Below are 26,895 nucleotides of genomic sequence, written 5' to 3'. Positions count from 1 at the left end.
CCATCATCTTGTCATTTTTTTTGTCCTTGTTTTTTCTTCTCTCACTGCAGTGTGCTTGAGATGATTATGTGTTATGAATTCTTTTGGTAAATTCAGGAAATGAAAAATAAATTGAATTGTGAATAGTGAATAGTGTGCGTAACTCAAGGAAATCTGATGTTTGTGTCACTATTTTTAGCCTTTTATTATTTGGGTATTATTGAGTCAAGAAACAAATTTTTTGTGATAAATACATCTCTTTTTTATTTGGAGGAGAAAAGAGAGATGTATTTATTTATTTATTTAGACACTTTGCTAGATCACTTGTACGCAAAATGACTTTACAACAGCTGTATTGACTCCATATTTTTATTAATTTTATTACAGTATTACAAATATATCCACACACACAATGACAAAACCTATGAGTCGTAAACATTCACTGTCTCCACTTCTTCTGTGGTGTCCTTCATTGTGTGCTGTTCTCTTCAGGCAGAGCCCTCGTGTCTCGTTACGCTGCACTGCCCCCTGGTGGCAGTGTGGTACGAGGCCGGTCCAGATGAAGCAGAAGGATTTGGCAGGATCACAGTGAAGCAGAGCTCTGACATCAGGCCGAGAGCTGCCCACGGGAGCGGATATTGCACGGGTCAGCTCCAGCGTAGTGTGAGGGGGCAAGCTCAGTGTTACAAGAAGGGTGGTCAAAGTATAAAAAATCTGATACCAAAACTAGCATCAAAACTAGATACTCATTTGAACAAGTATCAACACTCAAAAATATTACATAAAGGTGCATTGTGTAACTTCTAAGGTCTGCTAATTGCTTGTCTCCATGGAGATTATTTCTTTGCCTGGAATGTTCCACAGCAGGGCATTAAACCTTGCATTCATTCAATTTCTAATAGCTCAATAACACCTTAAAAACATGAATCCTTAGCTTGATTCTTCATAGATCTGACCATTAACCTGTCTTCTTTATTTCCATACTGTGCAATAATCAAGGCATAACAATATCTCCATGGAGACCAGTAGGTGGCGGAAAAGTTACACAGTGCACCTTCAAGCTGTCTTATACTAGCGTTATCAAAACTAGTATAAGACCACATGGTAATTATTATTTTGTGTTGGAAATTCATTTCTATTGCCTAGAAAGAGTCATACTGTTATCATTGTGGTATGGAAATCTGTATCAAGTATCGAGCCTTATTCCTTAGTATCGAAATCGAGTTTTAGTATCATGAGAGGCCTAGTTACAAGCACCATTTTAGGATATCTACGTCTTACTATTTTAGATCTATGGTATGTTCAAAAGTAAGAACTGACAACTCTTACAGAAAATACACTTGCTTTCCTTGTGTACACAACTATTCAAAAACATGGAAGTCCGTGGTGCTGTTCTGACCTAAATCGTAACAACCTCAGTACTCACCTCACTATGTACTACAAGGACAGTTTTTTTTTTTGTTTTTTTTTGCATTTGTTTAATTTGCTGTCTCAGTTGCAGAGTTGCCACTTACTGTCACAGCACCAAGCCCAGAGTCAGATACAGTGGTTTTAACAACTTTTTACTGTGATTGCATCAATAAAATGTATTACGTTCCCCCTCGAGCACTGAACAAAGACACAGCTTTTATCTAGTGCTTGATTTTAAATGTAATTCCTTATTGTGTGAACATTTGTCCAGACTCTGGTTGTAACACTGAGTTTGAAGGGAATAGGAGCTTAAGACAAAAATGGAGGAGATATGGCTACAGGATGCAGTTAATCAAGTAGTAAAGGTCAGCTCGATTACATTGGACGTAATGTACTCACTGATTGGTAAAATCTGCATATTCAACAACCTTTAGCTCATCACCAATAAAAATCTATGTAAAACATCTAAGAACAAAATGTAGTGAAAACAAAGTCACTAGAAGTCTACAGAGAGGAGGAGAGGGCAGGGGGCTCCTGTCAGCTCCTCCAAACTTCAACTTTCCCAGAAATCTGGGATAGCAGTAGTGCAACAGACCTTTGTTTCAAAGAAATGAGTCAAGTACATGAAGGCCACGGCGAAACACTGGACAATACAGATCATTGAAAAAGGGTGAAGAATAACTTAGTAAAATAATTCGTCATCTTTAAATCTTTAACAAACAACTCCCCACTCATCCACAGTCTCTGCAGTAAACACCATTCGACCCAACACAGTGGCTTTTGGTTCAAACTAAATCAACTGAACGTGTCTTGTGCAAATGTGACCCTTGACCTTTCTTTGACACTAGTTTGACCTTTGCAGGCTCTCCCTGTGAGGCTGAATGAACGTAATCAAAGGCAATATTAAATAAGGCCGTGAGTGTGGGGCTGCTCCACTCTGAGCTACATTCATCTCTGATAACCAAGAGAGCATGTTGAGTTTTACAGTGACCGCGTCCCTCAAACATCAGTGCTAACACCTCCGCCCTGTGAGCGCCGTTATTTCTTCTTTTTAAATAAAGATTTGATTTTGGATGAGGAGCGCTTGATTTTGTCCCCGTTGTCGCAGGAGTCCTGGGAGGAGGTGCTGGGGAGCTTGTACTCTCGGCCCACACTGCGGCCCTCTGAGTCCAGAGAGGTGAGGGAGGGGTAGCGGCCCACGGGGGGCAGCATGCTGGGGGGGAGCTGGCTGAAGCTGTACGACTTCTCCAGCATGCCGTTGTACAGGCCCTTCCCGCTCTGGGTGGGAGGAGCACTGTGGGACTCTGGGATGATGCAGGTGAGGTCGGGGGTGGGGCTCTGTGCAAAGGGGTGGTGCTCAAGAGCGGGGGAGGGGCTGGTGGAGGGGGGGCCGGAGGGGCTGGTGGCGGGAGGGGGGGTGGAGTCCCTGCTGCTGCTGGACGTGGGGCTGGACGCTACAGGCTCCTGGCTCTGAGTGTACAAGAGCAGCTCCTCACGGGAGATCTTCCTGTATGGGGTCTCCGAGCCCATAGAGCAGGGGCACTGGTACGGCTTACGTCCCATAGAGCTCAGGGAGTCTGTGTCCGAGCTGCACTCTGGAAGTGCCTCCCTGTACACAGAGGAACAAGGGTTACTATGGACGCAGAAACCACAAAACCAAAGTCAATTTTATAGCTAGTCTCAGAATCAAAGACACAAGAAAGAATTAATATCCTCTTTAAATTGTTAAACATTTAAATAAAACATATGCTGAAGACACAAGGCTGTAGAGCAGGGGGCTTCAACCTGTAGCTCAGGAGCTACAACCTCCTTCCAAGTAGCTTGCCAAAGGGACTTCTGAATCATACGTATTGTGCTGAATAACTCAAATTTGATTAATTATCAAATTTATGAATCCCTTTGGTGCCTAATGTTGTGCAAGAATAAATGAATAATGGTTTGTGTTTTATAGGTATTTAACTGTACCCCATCTAAGGCTGTGGCTCTTATATCAACTCATTTTCTTGCAACTGCTAAAATGAGTAGCTCTATAACATATTGGTAAAGGAGCTCACTGGGAGAAAGAGGTTGGAGACCCCTGCTGTAGAACAGTGATTGCAGTTAAGAAACCATTTCCACAGACAAAGAGTTTTTCATTTTATCAATAAATAACCATAAAAGTAAAATTTGTCTCTCATTTTAACTCTTTACACTGTATTATGAACTGCTGCTGGAACACTAGTCCATTTATTTTAGTAGTTAATATGAAATTAATAACTGTATTAAATCTAAATCCCTTAAACTGAGCTAACGATTGCACTTGTAGACACTAGCTTTAAGTTCATCAACAAGAGCACTGTCACAACAGTAGACCAAGCCTTAATAAGTGGCACCCTCTCAGACCAAATATTCAGCAAATGCTGAAATACTTTAGAATATGTTCATCCCCAAATCCCTTCCAAAGATGTCCATCTCATACCACCACCACCAGAGTGGTCACCACATGTCACCACAGCACAGGCTTCTGCCACCTGTGTGTGATCCAGTGAGAAAAAGCATAGGACCTGGGTTTGGAGGACGAGGAGGGAGCTACATACCCTCTCCTATCTGTGCTGAACATGATGTGCTCGTCTTCGGTCTCAGGGTGATAGGAGAGAGTGGAGCCGGCCATGGAGAGGAGGTCGGGGTCGGGGGAGAGGAGGGAGGACTGCTGTGAGGAGAGAAGACTGCGACGTGAGCGACACACACTGCTGTTACGGGTCAGAGGAGGGCGCATCATACTGGGAGCTGCAACACATAAAGGTACAATTAGACTTAGACTTATGTTATAAAGTTGTTTCCTCATCACAAATACACCTGGTGTTGGAGTGTTTTGTTTCATTCACACATGTTTAACACACAAATCCTGCATAATTAGGTTAAGTTCTTCTCTTAAACAGAAAACACTCCATACACCTTCATTAGAATCATTTGGATAATTTCTGCCAATCTCCACTGAACTAAAGGTAAAAGGTAGCTGCTAACATGAGACTACAACTACCACTTCATGACATCACAAGGTAGAACAGAGCATACTGAGCATTGGAGATGTAGACAAACTAATAAAGGATTACTCAAATGTGTGTGACTGAAACAAAACACAACTCCAGGTCTGTTTTTAATGAGGTAACAACTTTCTAACATGGCTTAATGCTCACAGGTGTCAATTTTGTGTAAGATGGGACCATTAAACTAATTTCAAACTGGATAAAAGTGTGAGGTCATTCTGATGCTACAGTATATGGATGCTTAAAAACAGCAGATTTTTTAAATTGAATTGAATTTGAGCAACAGTAAAAATGATAAATATACTGAAGAAAGTATATTATCAACACCAACTTTTAGGCCTGTCACGATAATTTCTATATCGACTTATCGTTCAATACATGATAGATGGAGCAGTTATTTTTGGGGTCAATATTTATCGTGGCTGCCTTTTCTTTGTACTTTCTGTACTGATAATATTTGAGTTGTGTAAGGTTGAATAAATCACTTCTATGACTCAATAAGTGTTGCAAATCAGATTAATGAACAATACTGTACATAGAGAATCGTTTTGGGGGAAAATTCTACTTTAGGGTTGTCAAGTCAGTGGCATAATAGCATTCAGTATTATCATTTATAGTCTATATTTTCTTCAGGAATATATCATACTTACCAACCATCACTATTATTATCTGACCCGAAAATGGTGCATCTGTTAAGTTAGTTTACCCAGAGTTCAGCAGGTTTGAGACTAATTTTAGAAGACGCAGCATTTTAACTGAGTTAGAAAAGGTTTCACAAAGAGGTATCTGGATGTTTTTGAAGAAGTTTCAGATAGAATTTCTACAGCCTTAAGAAAAGGACAGCTGGTTTAATACTGCCATAGGGAAGAGGTTTACCCGGAAACTTGCCTTGGATTTATTTTATTGATGCAGATGAAGTGTCTTGATTTCAAAAACACTGTTCAGATCACTTCCTTTGAAACCTTTTCCATCATGGATACTGTAGGACAAATGAGGGATTACATTGACCAGTATGTTATGTTAGCACTTCCACCATCAGCAGGTTAGGGTTAGTTGGGATTAGATTAATGTCACTACTATTGTTACTGCTCTAGATTAATTCAGAAAGATAATAAGAAGCCTCCACCAGATTAAAATATAATGTTTTTAACTATCAGTGTTAGCTGGAGAAAAAGGGACTCACAACATTGCCTCTGCTCCTTTTTTTGCTCCTTTTTTTGCTCCTTTTTGTCATTGACTTTGTCTGTTGAATGTATAAATAAATAAATTGTAGTATTTATGTAATAAGATGTTTTAGCATTATATTTTCAATAATTGTATGGAAACATTACAAAGCAAATTGTGAATGAAGCTTAACCACACAGTGCATGATTAGAATACAGTTGTGTCCCTGTGACTCACAAGTGAACTGCTGCATGATGGGGGGCGTGTCTTCGTCCAGATCATCCACACCGCCTGCAATAGGATAGGGTGGCACAGACACACGGGGCATTACCACCCAGCTGTGCTCCGAGTACAGGCTGGCCGTCAGACTAGGCAGACCTGAGTTATTCACCACAGGAAACCCACACAGCTTCTCTATCTGCTGCCAGCGATGGAGACGCTCACGGAGACAGGCTGTGACCTCAGACAGGGCCTTCCTGCAATGTGCAGTTCACATTCAGTGCCTTATTCATTCTTATTCATAAAAGCCCCCCCCACGAAAAACTTTCTGGGGGTGGAAAGTCACCTGCTTCCATGAAAATAGAAAGTTAAACCACACTTCAGAACATTCTCTGTGAAAATAAACAAGTTTTATGTCATATTGCGGAATATTATAACCAATGGAACAATATTTGTTGTCCAAGGCCCTCCTTCAGGCCACGTCCAAGTCCATTTTGTGGAGATGCAAGCCCACTCAGAGTAAACATGCATGTTTTTCAGCGTAATAAAAATATCTATAATGGGGAAAAAAAAAATCTTTTATTTTAGTCTATGTAACTTTTCTGGTGGGGGGTCCATCACCTGCACCCAAAATGTTCTAGTGTGGCATTAATCTTATCTATCTCCATGGAGACAAATAGGTGACATCACTAGGTCAAATTACAGGTCATATCTGTGTTGAGGCATCCATTAGGTAAGTGAGTAAGTATGTTTTTCACAGTATTTTTGAGTAATAAAAACACCCATAATTGAATAAAGTTACAATCAAAACTCCATAAAGACAGAAACTTACTTTGCTTCTAAAATCTTATGATCGACTTCATCCAGGGATGAACTGTGCGCCACGTGAAGAGTCCCAAACACTGAACCTCTTTTCTTTTTAATTTTCTCTGCCTGAAAATGGAAACACATTGGTCATACAATGGATTAAGAGTCATCCATGATTCATAGTTTTAAAAGCCTTTTTAATTTCACTCCACAGTCGGTGGTGGTAAGCTACTAATGTAGCCACAGCCAATTCAGATTTTTATGAGTACTCTGTTCCCATATTATTTTTGTGTGAGCATAAAGCAGCACTGAACGGAAAAGCTATGACAATTTCCCCCCAAAACAGCAGATTGTTAAAGGATCCAATTAAACGTTATAAGACTGTTAACTAAATAGTCCAGTGAAAGCCTCCAGACAGTACCTCGTCTTTGGCCACACAAAGCTGGAACTCCGCACTCTGTTTCTTGATGTTGTAGTACTGCACTTCCACCTCGTGTGTGAGCTGGAGCCACTTCTGCAGAGCTTCTGGGACTGAGCGCTCAGACTGCATCTCCTTCTCCGCGCGCTTTAGAGCCTTCCGCACCTTCACAGCACCAAGACCACATGTTAGACTCTAGTGTGGGTACACAGTGACACACAGTCAAGCCATGCACCAGCACAAGGAGCTCTAAAAATGTAGAGTTTTGAATTCATGAAGCAGCAGCAGTAGGTCTAGAGCAAAGTCTCAGCAAAGTTGTTCACTTGAGTTTGACCTCAATATAAGGTTTCTTTGTCAAGATCCCTACAAATTATTTTAGAATCCAGTAATCCATAAAGAGTATTTTATTGAAACTGGGTCTTAAGAGCGGTGCTATTTGAATCCGTACACTCAGTCGTAAAAGTGTGTGAAGTTTATAATGTGAGTGGTTTTGGACAGAGCCCTCTTGAATCTTCCAGTTTGTGGCTCACCTGGACGAGCTCTTCTTCTGCGTACTTCAATCGGCTAAGCTCACACTCGGCGCCCTCTCTCAGCTCTCTCAGACGGTGCGCTTCTTTTTTCGCTCCTGTGATCTCGTCCCTCATCTTCTGCTCCAGGTTCTGCTTCTCCACAGCCACAGTGCGATTCTCCTCCTGGGCCTTCTCCAGCCTGTACCACCACACACACAGTTCAACTAAGAAACTAAACTACTGTCTAATAAAGAGCTGAGATGTTAATTCAATCAGAAAGTAGGGCTGGAAATATGGTAAAAAGGAAGGAGCCTCCCACTGATCATTCATCATTGAAGGTGCATTGTGTAACTTCTTTAGTGGAGGGTCTGCCATTTGCTTATCTCCATGGAGATATTACTGCTTTGTCTGAAATGTTTCACAGTATGGCATAAACCTTTCTATCAGCATGGACACCAAACCAGACCAAGTTACAGGTCAGATCTGTGGAGAAGCAGTCCCACTCACAGTCAGAATGGCTTAAATTTTGAGCAATAATGCCACCGGTAATTGAATAAACGTAAGGTAGATCTGTTTAACATTCAAAGAAGAGCAATAGAAACAAGGCGATGCAACCGAAAATCAACTTCAGATTTTTAAAAAATTTTTTAATAACCCTATTTATCCCTTGAAAGTCCAAACATTGCACCAAACTACTGTACATGTTTTCACTGACAGACGAATGACCTAAATCTGGATCTAAAATTGTATTAACTGCACAGCACTACCAGAAAGCATAAGCTATACCACCACTACCTCATAAATACTCTCCCTTCATTGGCTCAGACTTTTCTACCTACAGATCCATTTTATAAACTCTCCCCTCATTAGTCTGTCTTATTTTAGTCTTTCCTGTTTCAATCCTCTATGACACAATAACACATTTTGAAGTAGGATAACTGCTGAAGGAAATATAGACAATAAATGATAATACTGAAACTAATTTAAGTACAATTATCCCCCAAAAGTTTCTAAAACAGTAAATTAAAATAAATAATAAAAAATAAATGGCAGAACAAAACATATATTTAGTCATAGTACTTATTTATTCAACACTCCACAGCTCAAATCTAATAGTAGTACAGAATAATAACTAAAGGTTCTCTACCTCTACAAAGAAAATCACCACAATAAATATCAAACCCCCAAAAATTATTGTTCCATCTAAGATATACTAAACGATAACTATTTATGTATGTATTTATTTGACAGGGACAAATAAATCTGGTCTGTAGTCCCAAAGTGACAGTATGTAGGTATGTCATAAAATATCCCATGTAACATTTAAAATACAGCTAAAAAACACACACCAGTAATTATTGTGACAGGCCTGCTTTTATCATCTGAATAGTAAATGTGAATAGCTCGTGTCCATACCGACTCTGGAGATCGAGGAGGCTCTGCTCGGCGTGCTGCAGGCTCTCCAGGTCCTTCATCATCTGAAAAATGTGCACTTTACTGGACTTGTTTTGCACATAGGCGAACCAGCACCCGCCCACTCCGATCACAATGGAAAACATCAAGATAAAGTCCTTCATCCAGTTGTGTTGTGGGCCTACAAGGAGTACACAGAAAAGGCAGTTAAATTAGGAATGATGTAACTGACAAACTGGACTAGAAGCTGTGGAGTACTTACGTTGAGGGGGACCAAAAAGCACAGCATCCAGCGCTTTTAAAACTAACTTTTGTTTATGCCGTTGGTCTATTATCTTCAACTGCATCGATAAAAAGGACGGTTCATTTGCTGCTAATCTACAATAATGACAAAACACATTAAGCGTAGAATTAGTATTATGTAAGAGATATAAAAAGGTACATCAATGTTATTTATGGAGAAAAAAATCCATGTTTTTACTGTCCGGTTGCTGGTGTTTTGTTGCTCATTTTTATTGTTTTTTTAGAACCAACATAATAAAATAACTCCCAGATAACATTGTCAACCATCCTGCTATTCTCCATGGAAATGTCATGGGTCTACCTACAGTATTCCACAGTATGACATTAAAGTTATCTGTATGTCACCATGAGGATAAGCATGTTAGTCTATGGGCCAGACAAATTTTCAGTATCACTCTGATGACAAAGTTCCATATCTAAGCTTTATATTTTGATGTGATAGACTTCCCTGAGCTTTTACAGTATTGGAGTTATCAACCTTTGAAGTGTACAATCTCTGTGTCAAAAAATGCACTTTCACATTTGGGGTTTGGCCCATGGACTATGTGGCAGTTCGAGGCCAAGACCAAGGCCTGTTTATCTTATTGAACATTCCATTCAAAACAATCTCCATGGAAAAAAGCAAGTGTTTCCCCCCTTAACAGAAAAGTTACACATTACATTTTGGCCATATAAAATCCAATTCACTAGTATGTAGGCCTGTCATGATTACAAACTTTGAAGCAGAATATACTGCTGTAAAGTAAGTAAATATAGACGATAAAATAAAATATTATTTTAAAAAAAAAAAGTTTATGCAAGTTAAAGGAATAACCCAAGAGCAGATTTAAACCACAGAAAATATGCAAAATCTACAATATGGTCTGTATTGGGTCTTAGAAATTATTAACTGAAACTTCTTCAGCTCAAATTTTATCATATAGCCAAAAAAGAACCACAAATGTCAACTATTGCAAAGAAAATTTCAAATAATAATAAAAACTGATTTGACCCCCAAAAAATATTGCTCCAGCTTTCATATATCAAATGATAAGTCACTTTAATCATTATCGTGACAGACCTAATAGTATGAAGGTCAGCTTGGTGCATGTAATACACTTATTGTCCAGCAGTGGGAAGCATTGTACAGACTACTGAAGCACAGACGAGAGGATGACGAGAGGTACAGACCGAGGTAAGGTGTTCCCAGTCACTCTGAAGTCCCTGAAGTTCTTCTCATATTGAGGCAGCTCCACACACTCCTTCAGCCACTGCACTGTGTCCTGATTCGTCCAGTTATGCACTAAAAGAAAATAAAGATTAACGTTATACTAGCATAAAATGAGCACTACAGCTAAAATAGTGTAAAAGTGGCAATATTATTTATTTGAAAACTTAACTCAACCAAGTGATTTTTTGGATATCTCAACTTAAAGGTCCTATATTACATAAAATTGACTCTTGTGAGCTTCAAGCCATGTTATAGCGCTGTTTCCTCATCAGAAGCATACCCAGTGTTGTGTTTTGTTTCATTCACACTCATCTTAAACACAGCCTATTTGTGTGTTAAATATGTGTGAATGAAACAAGACACAACACCAGGCATGTTTCTGAAGAGAAAATAATATATTATAACACAGATTAGTATATAGGCCCTTTAACAAATGTACAAACCCACACAATAAATTACATAAATAAACTACTATGTATTAATAATGTCCTTTGCAGTCCATAAGGTCTTATATAGACATAACCTGTTTACCCTGTAGTTTAGACCTATACAAATCAGATGTGAGATGCATGTGATTCTTAGTTTAGCTATTAAAGCTCCTACATTACACAAAACTGACTCTTGTAGGCTTTATACCATGTTATAATGCTGTTACTTTATTAAAAACATGCCCAGAGTTGTTTTTTGGTGCATTCACACATGTTTGAGTAATCCTTTATTATCAGTCTGTCAACATCTCCAAAGCTCAAAATGAAAATGAAAACACAACAGAGTTCTCCTTTTACTACCACATGACATCACAATGTGTAACAGAGTGATTTCTGTTTTCAGAAAATAAATACGCAGGATTTGTGTGTTAACCATGTGTGAATGAAACAACATTATAACATGGATAAGAAAACAGTGTATTATGGGCCCTTTAATATAGCAGTAAAATATCAAATCTTTAAATGTGATCCCAGTCCTTGCAAAAAGTCAGAACAACATTATTTTCCAAAACAGTTCAGCCCAACCCGCTTTAGTTAAAAAGCAGTGACCTGAGCAGATCTTATTTAATAACAAAGCGTGGATGCAAAACAGCATTTTGGACCAGCTTGCATTAACCAGCCAGGTGTACCTTCCTTTGTGCATTTCAATAGAACCACAGGATCTACTGTACACAAACCGTAAAGATAACAAATAATGGATTATACCAAAAACCAAAGAGATAGGAGAGGTTTGCAACATATGTGGGTGTTGACGGCCAATCCCTAAAAAAATAATCCGGTTCTTTCATTATTATATAATTTAAGACGTACCACACCTGAATCTTGTGACCCTGTTTTATTACGCAACGTTGGCTAATGTTGCTGAATACTTACAATGGCTGTCATAACAATTGGCCTGATTGTTTTTGGGATTTGCAGCGGCAGAGTGGGCGACAGTAGATCAGTTGGTTGAGTGTTCTCCGCTGATCCAAGGTTGATGGTTCAAACCCTGCTCTGCTTTCTTAAGGATTGACCGTGAACACCCATATATGTTGCAAACTTCTCCTATCTCCTTGTTTTTTGTCATAATGCATTATTTGTTTTCTTCACAGTCCATGCACATGTAAATGTTGTTGTTCTATTGAATTTGACTCACAGGTTGGCAGTGCGATTCCAGCTCCCATAGATGAATGTTGTTGTTGTGTCCTTGGACAAGACACTTACAGGGTATCCCCAGGTTTGACTACCCCAAATTTAAGAGTTTTTAAGACCTTTTTAAGACCACTTCAATGAAAATTAAGACCAACATTGCACCCATTATGTGAGTGAAAAACACCAGATCCAACAAATCAACTGCTATTTCTAGAATCTAAGAGCCGCTGTGGATTAAACCTATACTTCCCCATGATCCATCCAACATCTTCCACTCTACAGATTGTTTACTCATTGCCACTGGTGCCAGAAACCAAAGTATTGCTTGCCCTTACTTCAAATGAGACGTTCATTCACATTTAACATTGTGGGTTTTTTCCTTCCTCCATTTAACATTGCACTGCAGCCCGTTGAGTATACAAAAAAAAAGGCTAAAGAAATTTAAGACCTTTGTGAAAAAACAAGACTTGGACAACATAATTTAAGTCTTAATTTAGGAACATGAAATTTAAGATATTTTTAAGGCTTTTAAGACCCCGCGGTTACCCTAACTTAAAAAGCCTATGACAGGTTAGACTACTTATTTGACTAAAACACACTTAACAACATATTTCAGATTTCACGAAAAATGCCAAAGAGCCTTGAGGTGCCTTGAAGCTGGAAAAATGCTAAATATAAATATGCGACCATTTACCTTCTGATATCTTCCAAGCTCTCCACAGCTCCTCCACCGTGATGTGCTGATCCTCTCGGTGAAGGACGCTATGCTTGTTGGTTTGCTGTTGCTTCATGTCTTCTCTAATGAACTGGAAAACAAAACATCACAACATACTAAATAAGTGTGTCATATATGATAACTGTGAATCTTTTCCGTTTTTATTTACTGGTATTTTTGCTCTCATTTGATTTGACAAGTTATTTTCTTAACAAGGGCTTGAACTTTATTTTATATCCCTATTGTATGTTTTAATATGTACTGTGCAGCACTTTGGAAACTGTTTTATTTATGAAATGTACTATATAAATAAAGTGGATGAGAATGGAAAACAATGAGATTATATAATGACCCACACATAGATCAATATTTGTACTTATGGGGGTTGAGTCTTGAAATGTTTGCTGTGACCAATAAAAATATATAATCCTTTGTTTACTTTGTTTTAAAACAATTCATGAAGATTAAAATAACATTAAAGAAGAGGTATGTTACTTCTATGGGGTATTAATTGCAAAGTTTTAACATATTTAGATCATCATGTTACCTTTTATGGTGTTGAAAATGCTATAATTGCCAAAAACAACATATTCAAATGTTTTACTAGTTTGTCGACCCCCCGAAATCCCTTCCCCTTGCAGTCATTGTCCATTCTGCTAATGAAGCTTCTGCACACTGGATCAGGTTTGTCCAGTTATTGTGTATTGTTATATATCCTGCTTGTGTTGATGAAAAATTGCTGTGCAGGAGCATGGGTGACGTGGGCTTGTGGGAGGAGCGTTGAAGAAGATCATACAGCTAACAGCAAGGAGGGCTCAAATAGCAAGAATACTCAAACGTGCATGGATGACATCTAAAACCTCTTCAGGCATGGTCTTATTGTAACATGGTAGAAAGCTCCAAAAAGCTGATTTTGCATAATACTCTCTCTTTAAATGTTTTGAATATCTGAATTTAAATTATAACTAGCTTTGCAATAAAAAGTAAATGATTGCATTAGCCCAAACTGCAATAAAAAACAACAGTACAATTTATGGTGAAGCCCCAGTTTCAGGATTAGCATTTTCCTTTGAGTCCAAACTTGTGAAAGCCGAGAGAACTGGCTTTGAGGTGACACGCACACTCTTCTTTTCTTCCTTTTAGGGACTTTTTGAAAAGAGGAACAGAGAAATGGAGGGGGCACCACTTCCACCTGTGAGAGTTGTTTGCACTCACCCTCCTTCCCCTCGCTCCCCGCCCTCTCTCCCCCTTCCCCTGTCCTCCCTCTCTCCCCCCTTCGTCCTAGAACTCGGAGCCAGAGAGAAATCCCCCTCCACCGCAGCCACATGAGTGAGACAGAGCTGGATCGATGGCTGACCACCAAACGCTTTCAGAGAGGCCTGGGCATAAACTAGAGGCCTGTCCAAGTCTACACTCAAAAGCCATTCCCACCAAACCAGGTCAGCCTGCCATAGCAATTGGGGAAGCTGTACACAGGGTTTTCTTTGTGCGTTTGGTGCTAACAAAAAGTAATACATCTCTTTAATTTAAGGTGCTTTACAGACCTTCCTGTAGCGTAATGGTGGCACAAAGAAAGCACAAGACATCTTCTTTCATTGGTGAATTGCTTTTTTTTTCTTTTTTTAATAAAGTAAAAAAAAAAAAAGGCCAGTGAAATTACGTATTCAACAACAACAAATAGAGATGCTCATTAGATTATCCTTGTTAATAAGTAAATAACGAGTTTAAAGGTGCACTGTGCAACTTTTTTAATGACATATGCTTGTTTCTATGGAGATGTTATTTCTTTGAGTGGAATGTTTCACAGTATGACAATGAATGCATCCAACTTGCATTTAATCAATTAAGAATAACTAAATGAATGAGCAGCAGCGCAGACGCTCTGGGCACCAGGCAACAACTGGACAAACATCCTCTGACACTTCTTCATCAGAAAATGGAGGGAAAAAAATCCACTGTTTTAAGTTGGAAGTCTTGCAAAATATGTATTACTGTGAAAAGTGTTTCTTCTCCGCGGATTTGACTGGTAACTTGACCTGGTGGCGTCGCCTGCTTGAATCCATGGAGAAGGAAAAGTTTAGAAGCATATTGTGGAAGATTCCATGTAAAGCAATCATAACTCCACAGAGACCAGCAGCTGGCCTACCCCAAGTTACATAGTGCTACTAGTGTTCATTTCTCTCCAGCGACTAGGTCAGGAATCAGAACACACTGGACGGTTCGCAAAAACCCCGGAAGTGCAAGTTCGGGCACCAGCCAACCAGCGAAGAGTCATACATTCAGTGCTGTCAACGATTCCCGAGATCAAGGATTTAAAGCCAGAACAAAGAGAATGTTTGGTGAATTTCATCAAGGGAAAGACGACATTGCCCTTCTTCCTACGGGATTTGGGAAAACCTTAATATACCAGTTAGCCCCGTTAGCAATGCATTACATAGGTCACGAACAAATAGCAGCAATTAGTTAAATGATAAAAAGTACCCGCCTGCTGTCAAGCGAATGAATCCTAACACTGCAAGTTCAGACGGTTTCTACAAAGTGAAACCTGCTGATGAATCAGGCTAACATAGTGCACCTTTAAAAACAAATATATTCTGCCAGCCTACATCTAAATGGAGAAATTTCAGTGACACAATGCACATTGCAGCTTGTCTTTAAACTGTTTAGTTGGTGATTAAGTGAAAAAACTATTGGTTGATAGTATCTGGCTCGTGACTGTGATGTTATTTGAGAGAGACTTGTTTAAGAGCACAAATCGGGTCAACTGTTGTAGCTCCAACTAAGTCAGCTCTGTCTGCTCAGATTGTGTTAAAAGCACAGATTAAAGTGTAATTTGAGTAACAGAGCTTCAGACAGAGCAGTGCCTACAGTTAGCATCACACCTCTAGGGAACGTTGATGACATCAGCTGCAAAGTATCAAGAGATTTATCATGTATACAAGCGTGACAATACACTGTGTTAATGTGATTACTGCTAGTTCTTTAGTCATTCTTGCAAGTAGCTGATTTGATAAAGCTCTAAGAAGTGGACTGATAGACAAAGTAACAATGAAAAGTTGTTTAAATCTACATTGACATTATTTCCTGGTCTGAACAACAGCTCGATGTCAGTGTGGATGAGCTCACTGGGCACATGCCATATGATAGCATTGTTTTCCTGATAAAACAATAGTAGCATTGACAGAGGCAGGGGAGGGGATGTTGCTAACTTACAATTGTCACTTTTTGCTGCGAATGCATTGAAATAATAGATAATACGAACAATCAAGTGTAAGCAAAGTGTAGCACGGTGTGGTTGAGTAGTGTTCAATGTTCAAAGTGCTAAGGCTGGCTACTACTAACTGTCTTTTGTCTGTCATACAAAGATCTTTCATTGATCAATATGGCATTTGAAAAAGTCCTTGGAGAAAATAATTGCGCTTCATAAAATAACACATAATATCTCATTCACTGTCAATGTCACTGTCACAATGGGAGATTCAAGAGCAAGCTGCCCTGGTTTCTACCTTCTTACACGGAATCCTTTTCTGTATAATTTTCTTCGCTATGACGGACACAAGAGCAACATTTCTGAGGAAGACTACAACTACAGCGACAGAAAAGTCATTACTAAAGTCAAAGTATGTCAAAATAGGCAGGTGCTACCAGGTGAGCAGGGACTATTTCACAATTCAGTCTGCAAAAGCTTATATGGATAAAGAATGTTTGCAGAAGCATCAAAAGGTCATACATGAATACAGGTAGGACTTTGCGACATGGAGAAAAAAAAAAGTATTCATAATATTTTCACTCAAATTGGCCGATATGATTTTTCAGTTCACTTTTTACTTTTCAAAAATAAAATTAAAATGGTTGTCATGATTGATTTCATTATCATAATCAGTACAATTTAAAGGTCCAAGATTACGCAAAATGTACTCTTGTGAGCTTAATGTAATTTTACGATGTTACCTCCTCAAAAACATGCCAGGAGTTGTATTTTGATTCATTCACACACGTATAAGTTATCCTTTATCATCAGTCTGCCTACATCTCCAAAGCTCACAATGTTCTGTTCCACCTTGTGATGTCATGTAGTGGTAGTTTTCAAGTTAACAACTACCTTTTACCTTTAGTTCAGTGGTGAAATCATCCATCTGATTCTAATGAAGGTGTATGGAGTTTAAAAACACAGTGGAGCACTTCCTGTACTCTCACATGGCATCACAACGTGGAACAGAGTATGTTTTGTTTGAGAGAAGAACTCAGCCTAAATATGCAGGGATTGCGTGTTAAGCATGTACAAATGAAACAAAACACAACATGTATGTTTGTAAAGAGGAAAAAACAGCAAGCGGTGTAATATGGTTCCTTTAACACACACACACACACACACAAAAAGAAAAAAACTAATTTCTTCCTCTAAAGTCTGAACTCTGCTCTTAACCACAAGCTTTTACTGACAGGGGACTGGCTGAAGATCTCTCCATTAAAAAGACTCAAATAAATCAAATCTACACCACTAGTTTCTATAAATTGTGTTCTCTCTCATAAACTGTGTATCATGTTAACGGCATCCATTAAAGGATTACGGATTAAAGGAGCATTAATATTATGCTATTCTCTGATCTCTGTTGTAGTGTTGTTCCTTATCAAAAACAGGAAGGGCTCCACTGTGTTTTTAAACTCCATACCTCTTCACTAGAATCATTTGGATAATTTCAGCCACTGAATTGCCAATCTCCACTGAACAAAAACTAAAAAGCAGCTGTTAACTTGAAAACTACCACTTCATGACATCACAAGGTGGAACAGTGCATTTTGATCTTAGGGGATTGTGTGAATGAAACAAAACTAAACAAATGTATGTGAGGAGGTAACAACATTCAAACATGGCTATAATCTCACAAGAGTCAATTTTGCATAATACGGGACCTTTAAACACTGCTTTTCTACACAAACCTCGTAGATTTGAATTTCTAAACACTTACTCAGCACGTAATAGTTCTTGGTACGTGACATATTCGCTTTCCGGACCATATAGCCCATTTGAAGGTCTACTGAACCCGGACAAAGCGCTGCTAATCGCCGTAACACACCGGGACTCCTCTGACACAATGCTAATGCTAATGAGGCTTGGGGCTGACGTGAAGCCAAGAGCCCAGTGTCTGCTGAGTCACTGGAGGGACCACAGCGCCCGCTCAAGTATGCCAAGTCCTGCCTGCACAAAAGGCAGCTTCAAGGACGTTCACAGTGAAAGTATAGTGCATATTTTCAGGTTTAATTTGATTTGACTTCTGTTTTTTACACATTATCAGAAGAGATAGCTGAACTTTGTGCTGTAAAATCTCACTGTACAATATTCTGTTCATTTCTTATCATTGTAAAACTGTATACAGAGATGTGATAATGTTAGGGTATGTTTTCATTATTAAAGGGTCAGTCTGGAATTTTGGACATCATTTCCTAGTTAGCCAGAGTGTTGGAGACGTATAGAGACACTTTTTTAAATATTGCATCCAGTCCTTAAATTTGCAGAGGTCGCTGGTGCTAGGCTAGTGCATGTCAATGGCCATAGTTAGTCTGCCACTAAAAACAGTCTTACCCACTCTGCAAAACACCCGAAACAAATCTAATATTACACCAGACTGTCGATGTAAATGTCTGTGTTGATAGAATAATGTTTGAAATAAAACTAACCTCACATCGCATGAATCGTCGCATGTTGAGGGACTATTTTCTCGTATATCAGTCCGCCACTGCCAATCTTTCTATCAGGAAGTACAACTCACTGCTGCTGCTCAGATTCAGGTTTTACTTCTAATATTATTCTATCAACACAGGCATTTATATCGACAGTCTGGCGTAATAATAGATTTGCTTCGGGTGTTTTGTGGAGTGGGTAAGACTGTTTTTAGTGGCAGGATAACTATAGCCATTGACATGCACTAGCCTAGCACCAGTGACCTCTGCAAATATGACTGGATGGACTATTTAAAAAAGTGTCTCCACACATCTCCAACACTTAACTAGGCAATTGGTCTTATGTCCAAAATTCCAGACGGTATATTTAATGTTAAAGATTGGATATTACACAAAATTGACTCTTGTAAGCTTTTGGCCATGTTAGAATGTTTTTACCTCCTCAAAAATATACCTGGAGTTGTGTTTTGATTTAATCCCACTTGCTTGAGTAACCCTTTATTGTTACTCTGTCTACATCTCCAAAGCTCAAAACGCTCTGTCCCACATTGTGATGTCATGAAGTGGTAGAACATTTCAGGAAAATGAACATCTACATGGACTCAAGCTAATTTTGGATCCTCTAACAGAAAAGTTACACATTACACCTTTACGCATTAAATATATTAACACGAGTGATATGTATAAGTAGCTGTAAAGTATATCTAATGTATAACATGAGGGACAGAAACATGAGAAGTACATGATGCTCGGTTACACTCTGACAGCAGTCAACAAAGAGCCGCTTGTTCACTTGTGATTTCAGATAGAGGATTATTTCCCATGATCCTCTGCTCTACAGTGTATGTATTCAAGCCTGGCATTTACAGCATCTGTCCATCTGTTCACAGTTTTTTCTCGGTCCCAGACTTATTAAATTTTTTCCATAATTTTAAGGGCAGCCACATATACAGTCACTTGATCTCTGTGGACTGAAAATATACCAAAGAGTGAATAGTTTAAAGGGCCACAGTTAACAATTATTATTATTATTATTTTTTTTTTCAATTTGTTGAAAAATCAAGCTGTTATATCTTTTGTACACTGAATTATTCTAACAACTCTATGCACCAAATAAATATGGTGACTGAAGGCTTCTAAATCGAGAATATTATAAAAGTTTAATATTGATGAAAAGCTGAAATTTGTTTGATTTAATAATTCCTTTTGGCATGTGACTTCGGTTCAGATAACAGCAATTATCAAAATACAATTATGACTATTTTAATAGTCCATTTGTCACAATTATTCTGATGAGCTGTTATGGCCTTAATCATTTAGAATTAGCTTTGCAAGAAAATGACATCGCAAATAACATTTAAGAAAAAGAAGGTCATATTTGGTTATAAAATGCAACTATGTCAAAATGGATTTCTATAAATGGATTTTAATAAATCTGCAAAGATTTATCCTGGTCATAAAAAGGAGACGGATGGAACCCAAAATAAAGAAGCCTGTTGTATGAGCAAAATAGAGAACAGGAGAACAGAAGCAACAAACATAAGGTCATAGGGTCATATTGTTTAAAACTATGCAAAGGCTGAAAAACCTACAAAATGGTATTATTTATGCAAGTGGGTCAAACATTCAATTTATATTCTCAGTTGTGTTAATAAAATAATAACCTTTCAAAGCAAGAGGGATTTTCAAAATATTTATGAGTGAGCCAATTTGAACCAAAACAAACATGGAGACGCCGACATACTTCAGCCTATTTTAGCATCAATAAGGAGTATTTTAGTTGGTGAAAAACACGCAGAAGATAAGAGCTTTGTGCTTTGTGGATAGGGAAGATGCCTGTACTTTTGTCTCAACTGGAATTAACTAAAGTTTGATTTTTCAGCTTGTTCCGATATTGTGACACTTTGACCAATCAGATTCACATAATTGTCATGACGTTTTGCAATTTCCTGTCGTTTTTGAAGAGGGCCATGCCAGATTGTTGTGTCAAACACCCTGTTCTTTGTCCCCCCAAAAAATGCAGACTGCAAAGTCAAAACAGAAAAAGCAAAAAAAATATGCAATACATATTACCCTATACTGAAAATCCATGATGTGGTTAAAAACAACACCATGAACATTTCATATCACAAGAAAAGTCACAAATAATCAGCTAACAGCTCACTGATGATGGGAATCGTTGCCTGGACCTGATCACAGCTTTATGTAACATTTGGGGAACTGACACCTCCATGACGCTCCTTTAAGAACATTTCCAGACCCCCACGCAGACCTCTCAGGATTCTTTTCTTTCTATAGACGAGCAGAGAGACCCATGTGCCTGCTCGGGTTACCCTGTCCATGCCAGGCAGAGGTCTCCTCACACAGATGTGCCGCTCACATGCACAACCTCTCTTTACACTCAAACAGTCCAACCACAGCCTTGTTTCAAACCTGGAGCTGCTTCTAGCTTCCCAAAGCCATGCAACCTGATCTAACGTCTTCTTGGCAGCGAACAGCTCCTGAGAGGACACCTGCTGTCCCCCGCGACCGTGATTTGCAGAAGAGGCACAAGCGCGTCACTCAAAACTCCCTGACGATGAACAGGCTCGCCAACCCACACAAGATTAGTTTTGTCACGATACTGAAACTTCATACTCGATTTCAATACTAAGGAATACACTTGATACTCAATACCGATTCTGACACCACAATGAAAAAATAATAATTTCCACATTATGACATAAAATAGCTCTGCCTTAATTTTTTTTTTAAAGCTCAAAAATACCTAGAAAAACAAGGCATTCTGATTGTAAGCGGGGTTGCCTCTCCACAGATCTGACATGTAACTTGGTCTGGTTTGGTCTTCATGAAGTTAAATATACTGTGAAACATTCCAAAGTGCATGGAGAAAAGCATTTGACGGACCCTCCACCAGAAAAGTTACATAATGCACCTTTAAATAATTGTACTTTATTTTTACAGCTCAAGATCATTCTTAAAGCTGCTCAGGAAAAGTTTGTTTCTCTCCTGTGAATGTGACTTTTTCAGTATCTGCTCAAATGATTATCTAGTTTCGATACTAGTTTCATTATCTGCTTTTTGTTTGCCAAACCTACCAACATTACGGCTAGATTGGCCCCTGTAATAAAATTCCTCATTGGTAGTCAAATTACAGGAGCTGAAGGGTGGATTGTAAAAAAGTGATCGTTTTAAAGACTGCAGAGCCAAAAATAGTTGTGCCTCCATTTCCCAAGAGGCCATGTTTATTCTCAGGGAAACTCATCTGACTGCAGAAGTACCTCCTGGCCTTTTGCTGTTTATCAACTCAATGATAAAGACTTGATGTGGCATATCAGAGAGGCACACAACTTTAAGTGAGTATGACAGATCTATAATTCCTAAATATTGACTTAATTTGGTGGGATTATAACTAAAAATATATATATAAATTATAGTTTTACACCAATCAAGAAGCAATTTGTGAAGAAAAGTTGAAAAATATATTGAAAATTACAGGAAGTAGAGTAAAAAAATATTAATGGCACCGCACTAATGAGAATTCTTATCCAAAATGTATATACATATATGATTTGACATGATCTCAACAAAATAAAGGTGTTTTCTTATATTTGTATTTGTCAGTAAATCATTTCTGTGTACATTAGAAGAATTTTGCTAGGTAGCAGGAAATTCACAATTTCAAATCAGGAAGTAAAATTTTAAACTAAAAAAATGGCCAAATTGAGAAAACAAGTGTGAAAACTTTTGCAAAAATCTTAAATATAATGATGTTATGTTTTATTATGCTTTAGCAAAATGAGAAGTCTAACCTGTCATAGGCGCTTTAAAGTGGCACCACAGCTTCCCTATTTGAGATGTTTACACGTGAGTTTAGTGTCTTGTAGTCTTTTATCCATGACGCACGCTCCAAATCGTATTCACCCAAAGGTAAACAAGAGGTATTTATAATTCATTTACAGCAGACATTTATTATGTTTACACTGTGTGTGAGGTGACGGACAAGGTGAGGGCGTGATGCACTTGTTGTCTGAGGACTTCCCCAGGGATCGATTCTTGCAGCATCACTGTGCGTCATTTCCTTTTTATTTTTTATTTTTACACAGAATAGATTAAATGTATCATGAGGGAGACAAGCAGGTTACAGCACTATGCTTTTTTTGCTTTTATTACAGTTCACTACTTTATGCTACTGACACAATTAAAATAAAGCAGGATAATCCCAGTAAATACATTTTGAAATAAACTGCATCATTTTAAGGAATAGTAGAGATATTGAGCCCTAAAATATATTGTTCCAGCATTCATATATTGAACAGCAAGTCAATATAGTAAGTATTGTGACAGGCCTAGTAATAGCCTTTTTTTTTTTTTTTTCAACTCAAAATGATGTAATATAAAATTGAAAAAATATCAAATGCAACCAGTGGTGGAATGTAACAAAGTAAAAGTAATAAATTATTGTGCTTAAGTATAAATTTTAAGTATTTGTACTTTACTTAAGTAAATTTTAAAGTAGACTTTTTTACTTTCTACTCCACTACATTTCCAAAATGGACTGAAAAACAAAAGTAGTTTTCATGATTGTGTGAAACTTTTTAACACAATTGTAGTTTGAGCAAACAAACTGTGTGAAATACTTTTAAAAAGACTTTTTAAGAAGTCCTTTAATACTTTAATTTCAGCATATTTTTATGTGATTCTTTTACTTTACTTGTTTTTTTTTTTCCAGTATTTGTATTTAGTTTTACTTAAGTAACAAAATTGAGTACTTCCTCCACCACTGAATGCCACTATACAAAAGACTAGTAAAAACATACACTGATTCTGTATCATTAAAATTGGGTCCCACAATCCAATCAGTCGGAGTCATCATCTATTTCCTGGAGAGTATGTCTGACATGTACACAACATTGTTGAGTGGCAGACCTTATGTCATCTTTTATCAACCACCAAACAATCTCTGCAATGTCTGTCATGAAAAACAAGATGGCTGTAACATGACGAATGAGAGTCACACTAAGCTCAACCATAAGCTACTGACTATTCATGTTCCAGTTCAGGATTACTCATACAATAAAGTGTCAAATACTTCACATACTTCAATTACACTGAAGCACTCTGCAAATCACGTGCATTGATATTTTGCAGCTGATGTCATCAACATTCCCTGGAGGTGTGAGGCTAACAGAAAGCACTGCTCTGTTAGAAGCTCTGTTACTCAAACTTTAATCTGAGTTTTATTTTAAAGGTACATTGTGTAACTTTTCTGGTGGAGGCTCTGTCACATGTTTTTCTCTGTGTCTGGAATGTTTCACAGCATGGCATTTCTTCCTTCATAGAGATAGCACCTGATCAAGTTACAGATTAGATCTGTGGAGAGGCATCAAACCACCTATAACTGAATAAATGTAAGGTAGAGATGTTTAATGTCATACTGTGGAACATTCCAGGCAGAGCAATGACATATCCATAGAAACAAGCAGGTGACGGACCCCAAACAAAAAAGCTACACAGTGCACCTTTAGCACAATCTGACCAGAAAGAGCTGGTGAGATGATTTGTGCTGTTAAACAAGACTCTCACAAATAAAATCACACTCACAAACCAGCCAGCATTAGCCAATAGTTTTTCAGTTAGTCATTCTCACCTTTTTCTTGAAAAACCAAACACCTAAACAGGACCAAGAATGATCACAGGCTCCTGAAAATGTGTTTAAATGCATTTTGTATTTTTTTTCTTGTTTTCAGACAATCATAATTTTCTGTCAGTGTTTGCTAATGTGTGCATTGTGTCTCCATGGAAACTGCTACATGTATCGCTAATGGTGAAATGTGGAGAACACCACCATGTCATTGTATCAGTATCAATAGAGAATGGTTTCGGTTTGTGTAGCAGTCTGTAAGACAAGATCAGATCAGGGTCGTGTTCCAGGCAGTGACCAGATGCAGGCCACGGGACACGACGGTGGAACTCCTTTCAAGTTGGTGCCAGGAAACGTCATTAAATCCACTGTGAATCCCTCATTATATGTGGAGCTGTGGTGCATCCATCAATCGACTAAAGGGGGCGGGTCTAGTTTGACTGAACTCCGGCCTATTCTCAACTCAAACAGGGCATTAAGTCCCCAGGGTCAGACTTAAACACTGAGGTGATGGGCCCAGACTCTGGAACAAACTGCCTTCTGATATCCCACTATCACCCTGTCTTATCTAAATAAAATAAAATGCTCAACTAATAAAACTTTGTTGACAAAACTTCATGTTCATTGTCATTCCTAATCTGGGGTCATTAAACAAATCTGGGTCCCCAAAGATTCTCGCTTGTTCTATAAAACCACAATAAAAAATTATATAGAAATAGATTGACATGTTGTTATAAATTATAGAGCATGACAAAAGGCTCATACCAACAGAAAACCCCTTAATCTGAAGGTAAATTTCCCTCTAAGAATGAAATCAGAAAGGAGCTGCAATGACTTTAACTGATTATTTTGAAGTCTCTGTATCAAAAAGCTGTGATATTTTGGGTTGTAGAGTTATAAACAGTGCTGTACACTGCCTAAGTATTATAAAAGAGTTTAGAGTTTGAGTTGAGAAAAGCTTTTATCTTATCAAACGATTGGATATATTATCTTTCATTCAGTTTCAGTTTATATATATATATATATATATATATATATATATATATATATATATATATATATATATATATATATATATATACAGAAGAAGTCAAATACATAAAGTAAGATATATTAATTATGTAATAAAGAAAAAAGGGTAAATAAGTCTAAATACTAAATATGTTTAATATATTTTATATTCAGATCCCCAAAGTAAGCCACCCTTTGCTTTTTCGAATATTTTTTTTTAAGTTACTGAAATTATTTTCTTTACCACATAATTCCATATATTTTGCTTCATATATTTGATGTCTCCATATGTATATAAAATGTAAAAAGTAGTAAAAATGGACGGTGTGTCCAAACTTTTGGCCAGCAGTGTATGATTTTAGCGCAAAAAGAACACAAATGCAAAACTAGCTAAAAAGTTAGATCCATCATAGTATTAAAGTCATATTAGCCAGAAAGGAAATATGAGCGCCAGCCAAAAACAACTCCCTCCCCAAGACACCGGAGTGGCTGGCCTTTTAAAGTCACCAGTATGGAGGACATGCAACAGTCCGTCCTGGACCTTCCTGGTTTGGGCTCAGAGCCAGGTCTCATGGGCTTTGGACTGGCCTCATACACAAACAGCGTCAGATCTTGATTGAGGCGCCACAGAAGGATCGCACGGTATACAAGTTTCTCACACCAGTTCTCAGATCTCAGTCAGTTAAAAATGAAACCAGCCAACAAATACAGAATGAGGTCGCTTCCGTGTGGAGGGGAAGATACTGGAGAGGATAGTCAGGGCACAGTGGGACAGGGCGGTCTCATGTGTCAAACTGTTGGCCCCTCAAGCCAATTATCTACAATCTAATGTTTTACTTTATCACAGATCTAACATTATCAGATGTGATTTTGCAATGTTAAAGTATTACTTATTCGTGAACTGATATCATGATATGTTTTAGGTTGGTGCAAATGACAAAGGATGGTCATAAATTAAATACAGATTTTTTTATTACTTACTTTTCTATTTTATTTTGACTTGTACATATACATGTATATAATCATGTCTTATTTGACACCTGTCTCTTGCTATTTTTGCTACTTATTTAGAATTTATTATTACCATTTATATGTTTTACTCTTTGTTATTATAATATATTGTGACATGTGAGCTATTGTGCCCAACTGTGTACTGTGTTCCTAATGGGGTACTGCAACACTGAGTTTCTCCGTAAAGGTCCTTTAGGACACAAAACTGACTCTTGAGAGAGCTTTAAGGCATGTTATAATGTTGATACCTCATCAAAAACTTACCTGGAGTTGTGTCTTGTTTCATTCACACATGCTTGAGTACATTATTAAGCTGTCTACATCTCCAGAGTTCAAAATGCTGCTTATGATATCATGAAGCTGTAGTTTTCAAGTTAACAGCTACCTTTTATCTTTTGTTTAGTAGAGATTTCAGGCCTGAAATTATCCAAATGATTCTAGTGAAATGTATGGAGTTTAAAAATAGTGGTGCATTTCCTGTATTAAAACAAGGTGTTTCCTGCTTGAGAACTCAGCCTAAATATGCAGGATTTGTGTGTTAAACTTGTGTGAATGAAACGAAACACAACTTCAGGTATGTTTTTGATGAGGGAACAACATTATAACATGGATCAGAGTGTAATATGGGCCCTTTAAAAATGAAATGCATTTTGTAGTGCAAGGTAATCCAAAAAATAACCATAGGATTGATAATGACCATTTTAATATTGATATGTTTCTTATCGTTTTAAATTTACAGTATCAGAAATGCTGAA

General features: G+C 38.0%; 1 protein-coding gene across 5 annotated transcripts in view; it reads right to left on the bottom strand.

Moving 5' to 3' along the window:
• Positions 1-332: 332 nt before the first annotated feature.
• stim2b (stromal interaction molecule 2b) overlaps positions 333-26,895 on the bottom strand; it is a 52,438-nt gene continuing 25,875 nt past the window's right edge. Inside the window, exons 3-14 of one of the 5 annotated variants that reach the window (XM_055156394.1) lie at positions 12,772-12,883; positions 10,419-10,530; positions 9,208-9,323; positions 8,949-9,126; positions 7,554-7,731; positions 7,027-7,188; positions 6,631-6,731; positions 5,958-6,055; positions 5,817-5,870; positions 5,599-5,658; positions 3,966-4,155; positions 333-2,998 (exon numbers count right to left, since the gene is read on the bottom strand). In XM_055156394.1, coding sequence (XP_055012369.1) covers positions 2,428-2,998; positions 3,966-4,155; positions 5,599-5,658; positions 5,817-5,870; positions 5,958-6,055; positions 6,631-6,731; positions 7,027-7,188; positions 7,554-7,731; positions 8,949-9,126; positions 9,208-9,323; positions 10,419-10,530; positions 12,772-12,883 — 1,932 coding nt within the window. In that variant the 3' untranslated portion in view covers positions 333-2,427. Of the gene's footprint in view, positions 2,999-3,965; positions 4,156-5,303; positions 5,395-5,598; positions 5,659-5,816; positions 6,056-6,630; positions 6,732-7,026; positions 7,189-7,553; positions 7,732-8,948; positions 9,127-9,207; positions 9,324-10,418; positions 10,531-12,771; positions 12,884-26,895 lie in introns of those variants that run through there. The other 4 variants (XM_055156392.1, XM_055156395.1, XR_008632554.1 and 1 more) reach the window with 4 other exon arrangements.

This window comes from Boleophthalmus pectinirostris, unplaced genomic scaffold (genome assembly GCF_026225935.1).
Source record: "Boleophthalmus pectinirostris isolate CB_2022bp ecotype Guang Dong unplaced genomic scaffold, ASM2622593v1 HiC_scaffold_20, whole genome shotgun sequence".
Classification (NCBI taxonomy): domain Eukaryota; kingdom Metazoa; phylum Chordata; class Actinopteri; order Gobiiformes; family Gobiidae; genus Boleophthalmus; species Boleophthalmus pectinirostris.
The sequence above is the reverse complement of the archived record's forward strand: the minus strand, read 5'-3'. Positions and strand labels throughout refer to the sequence as shown.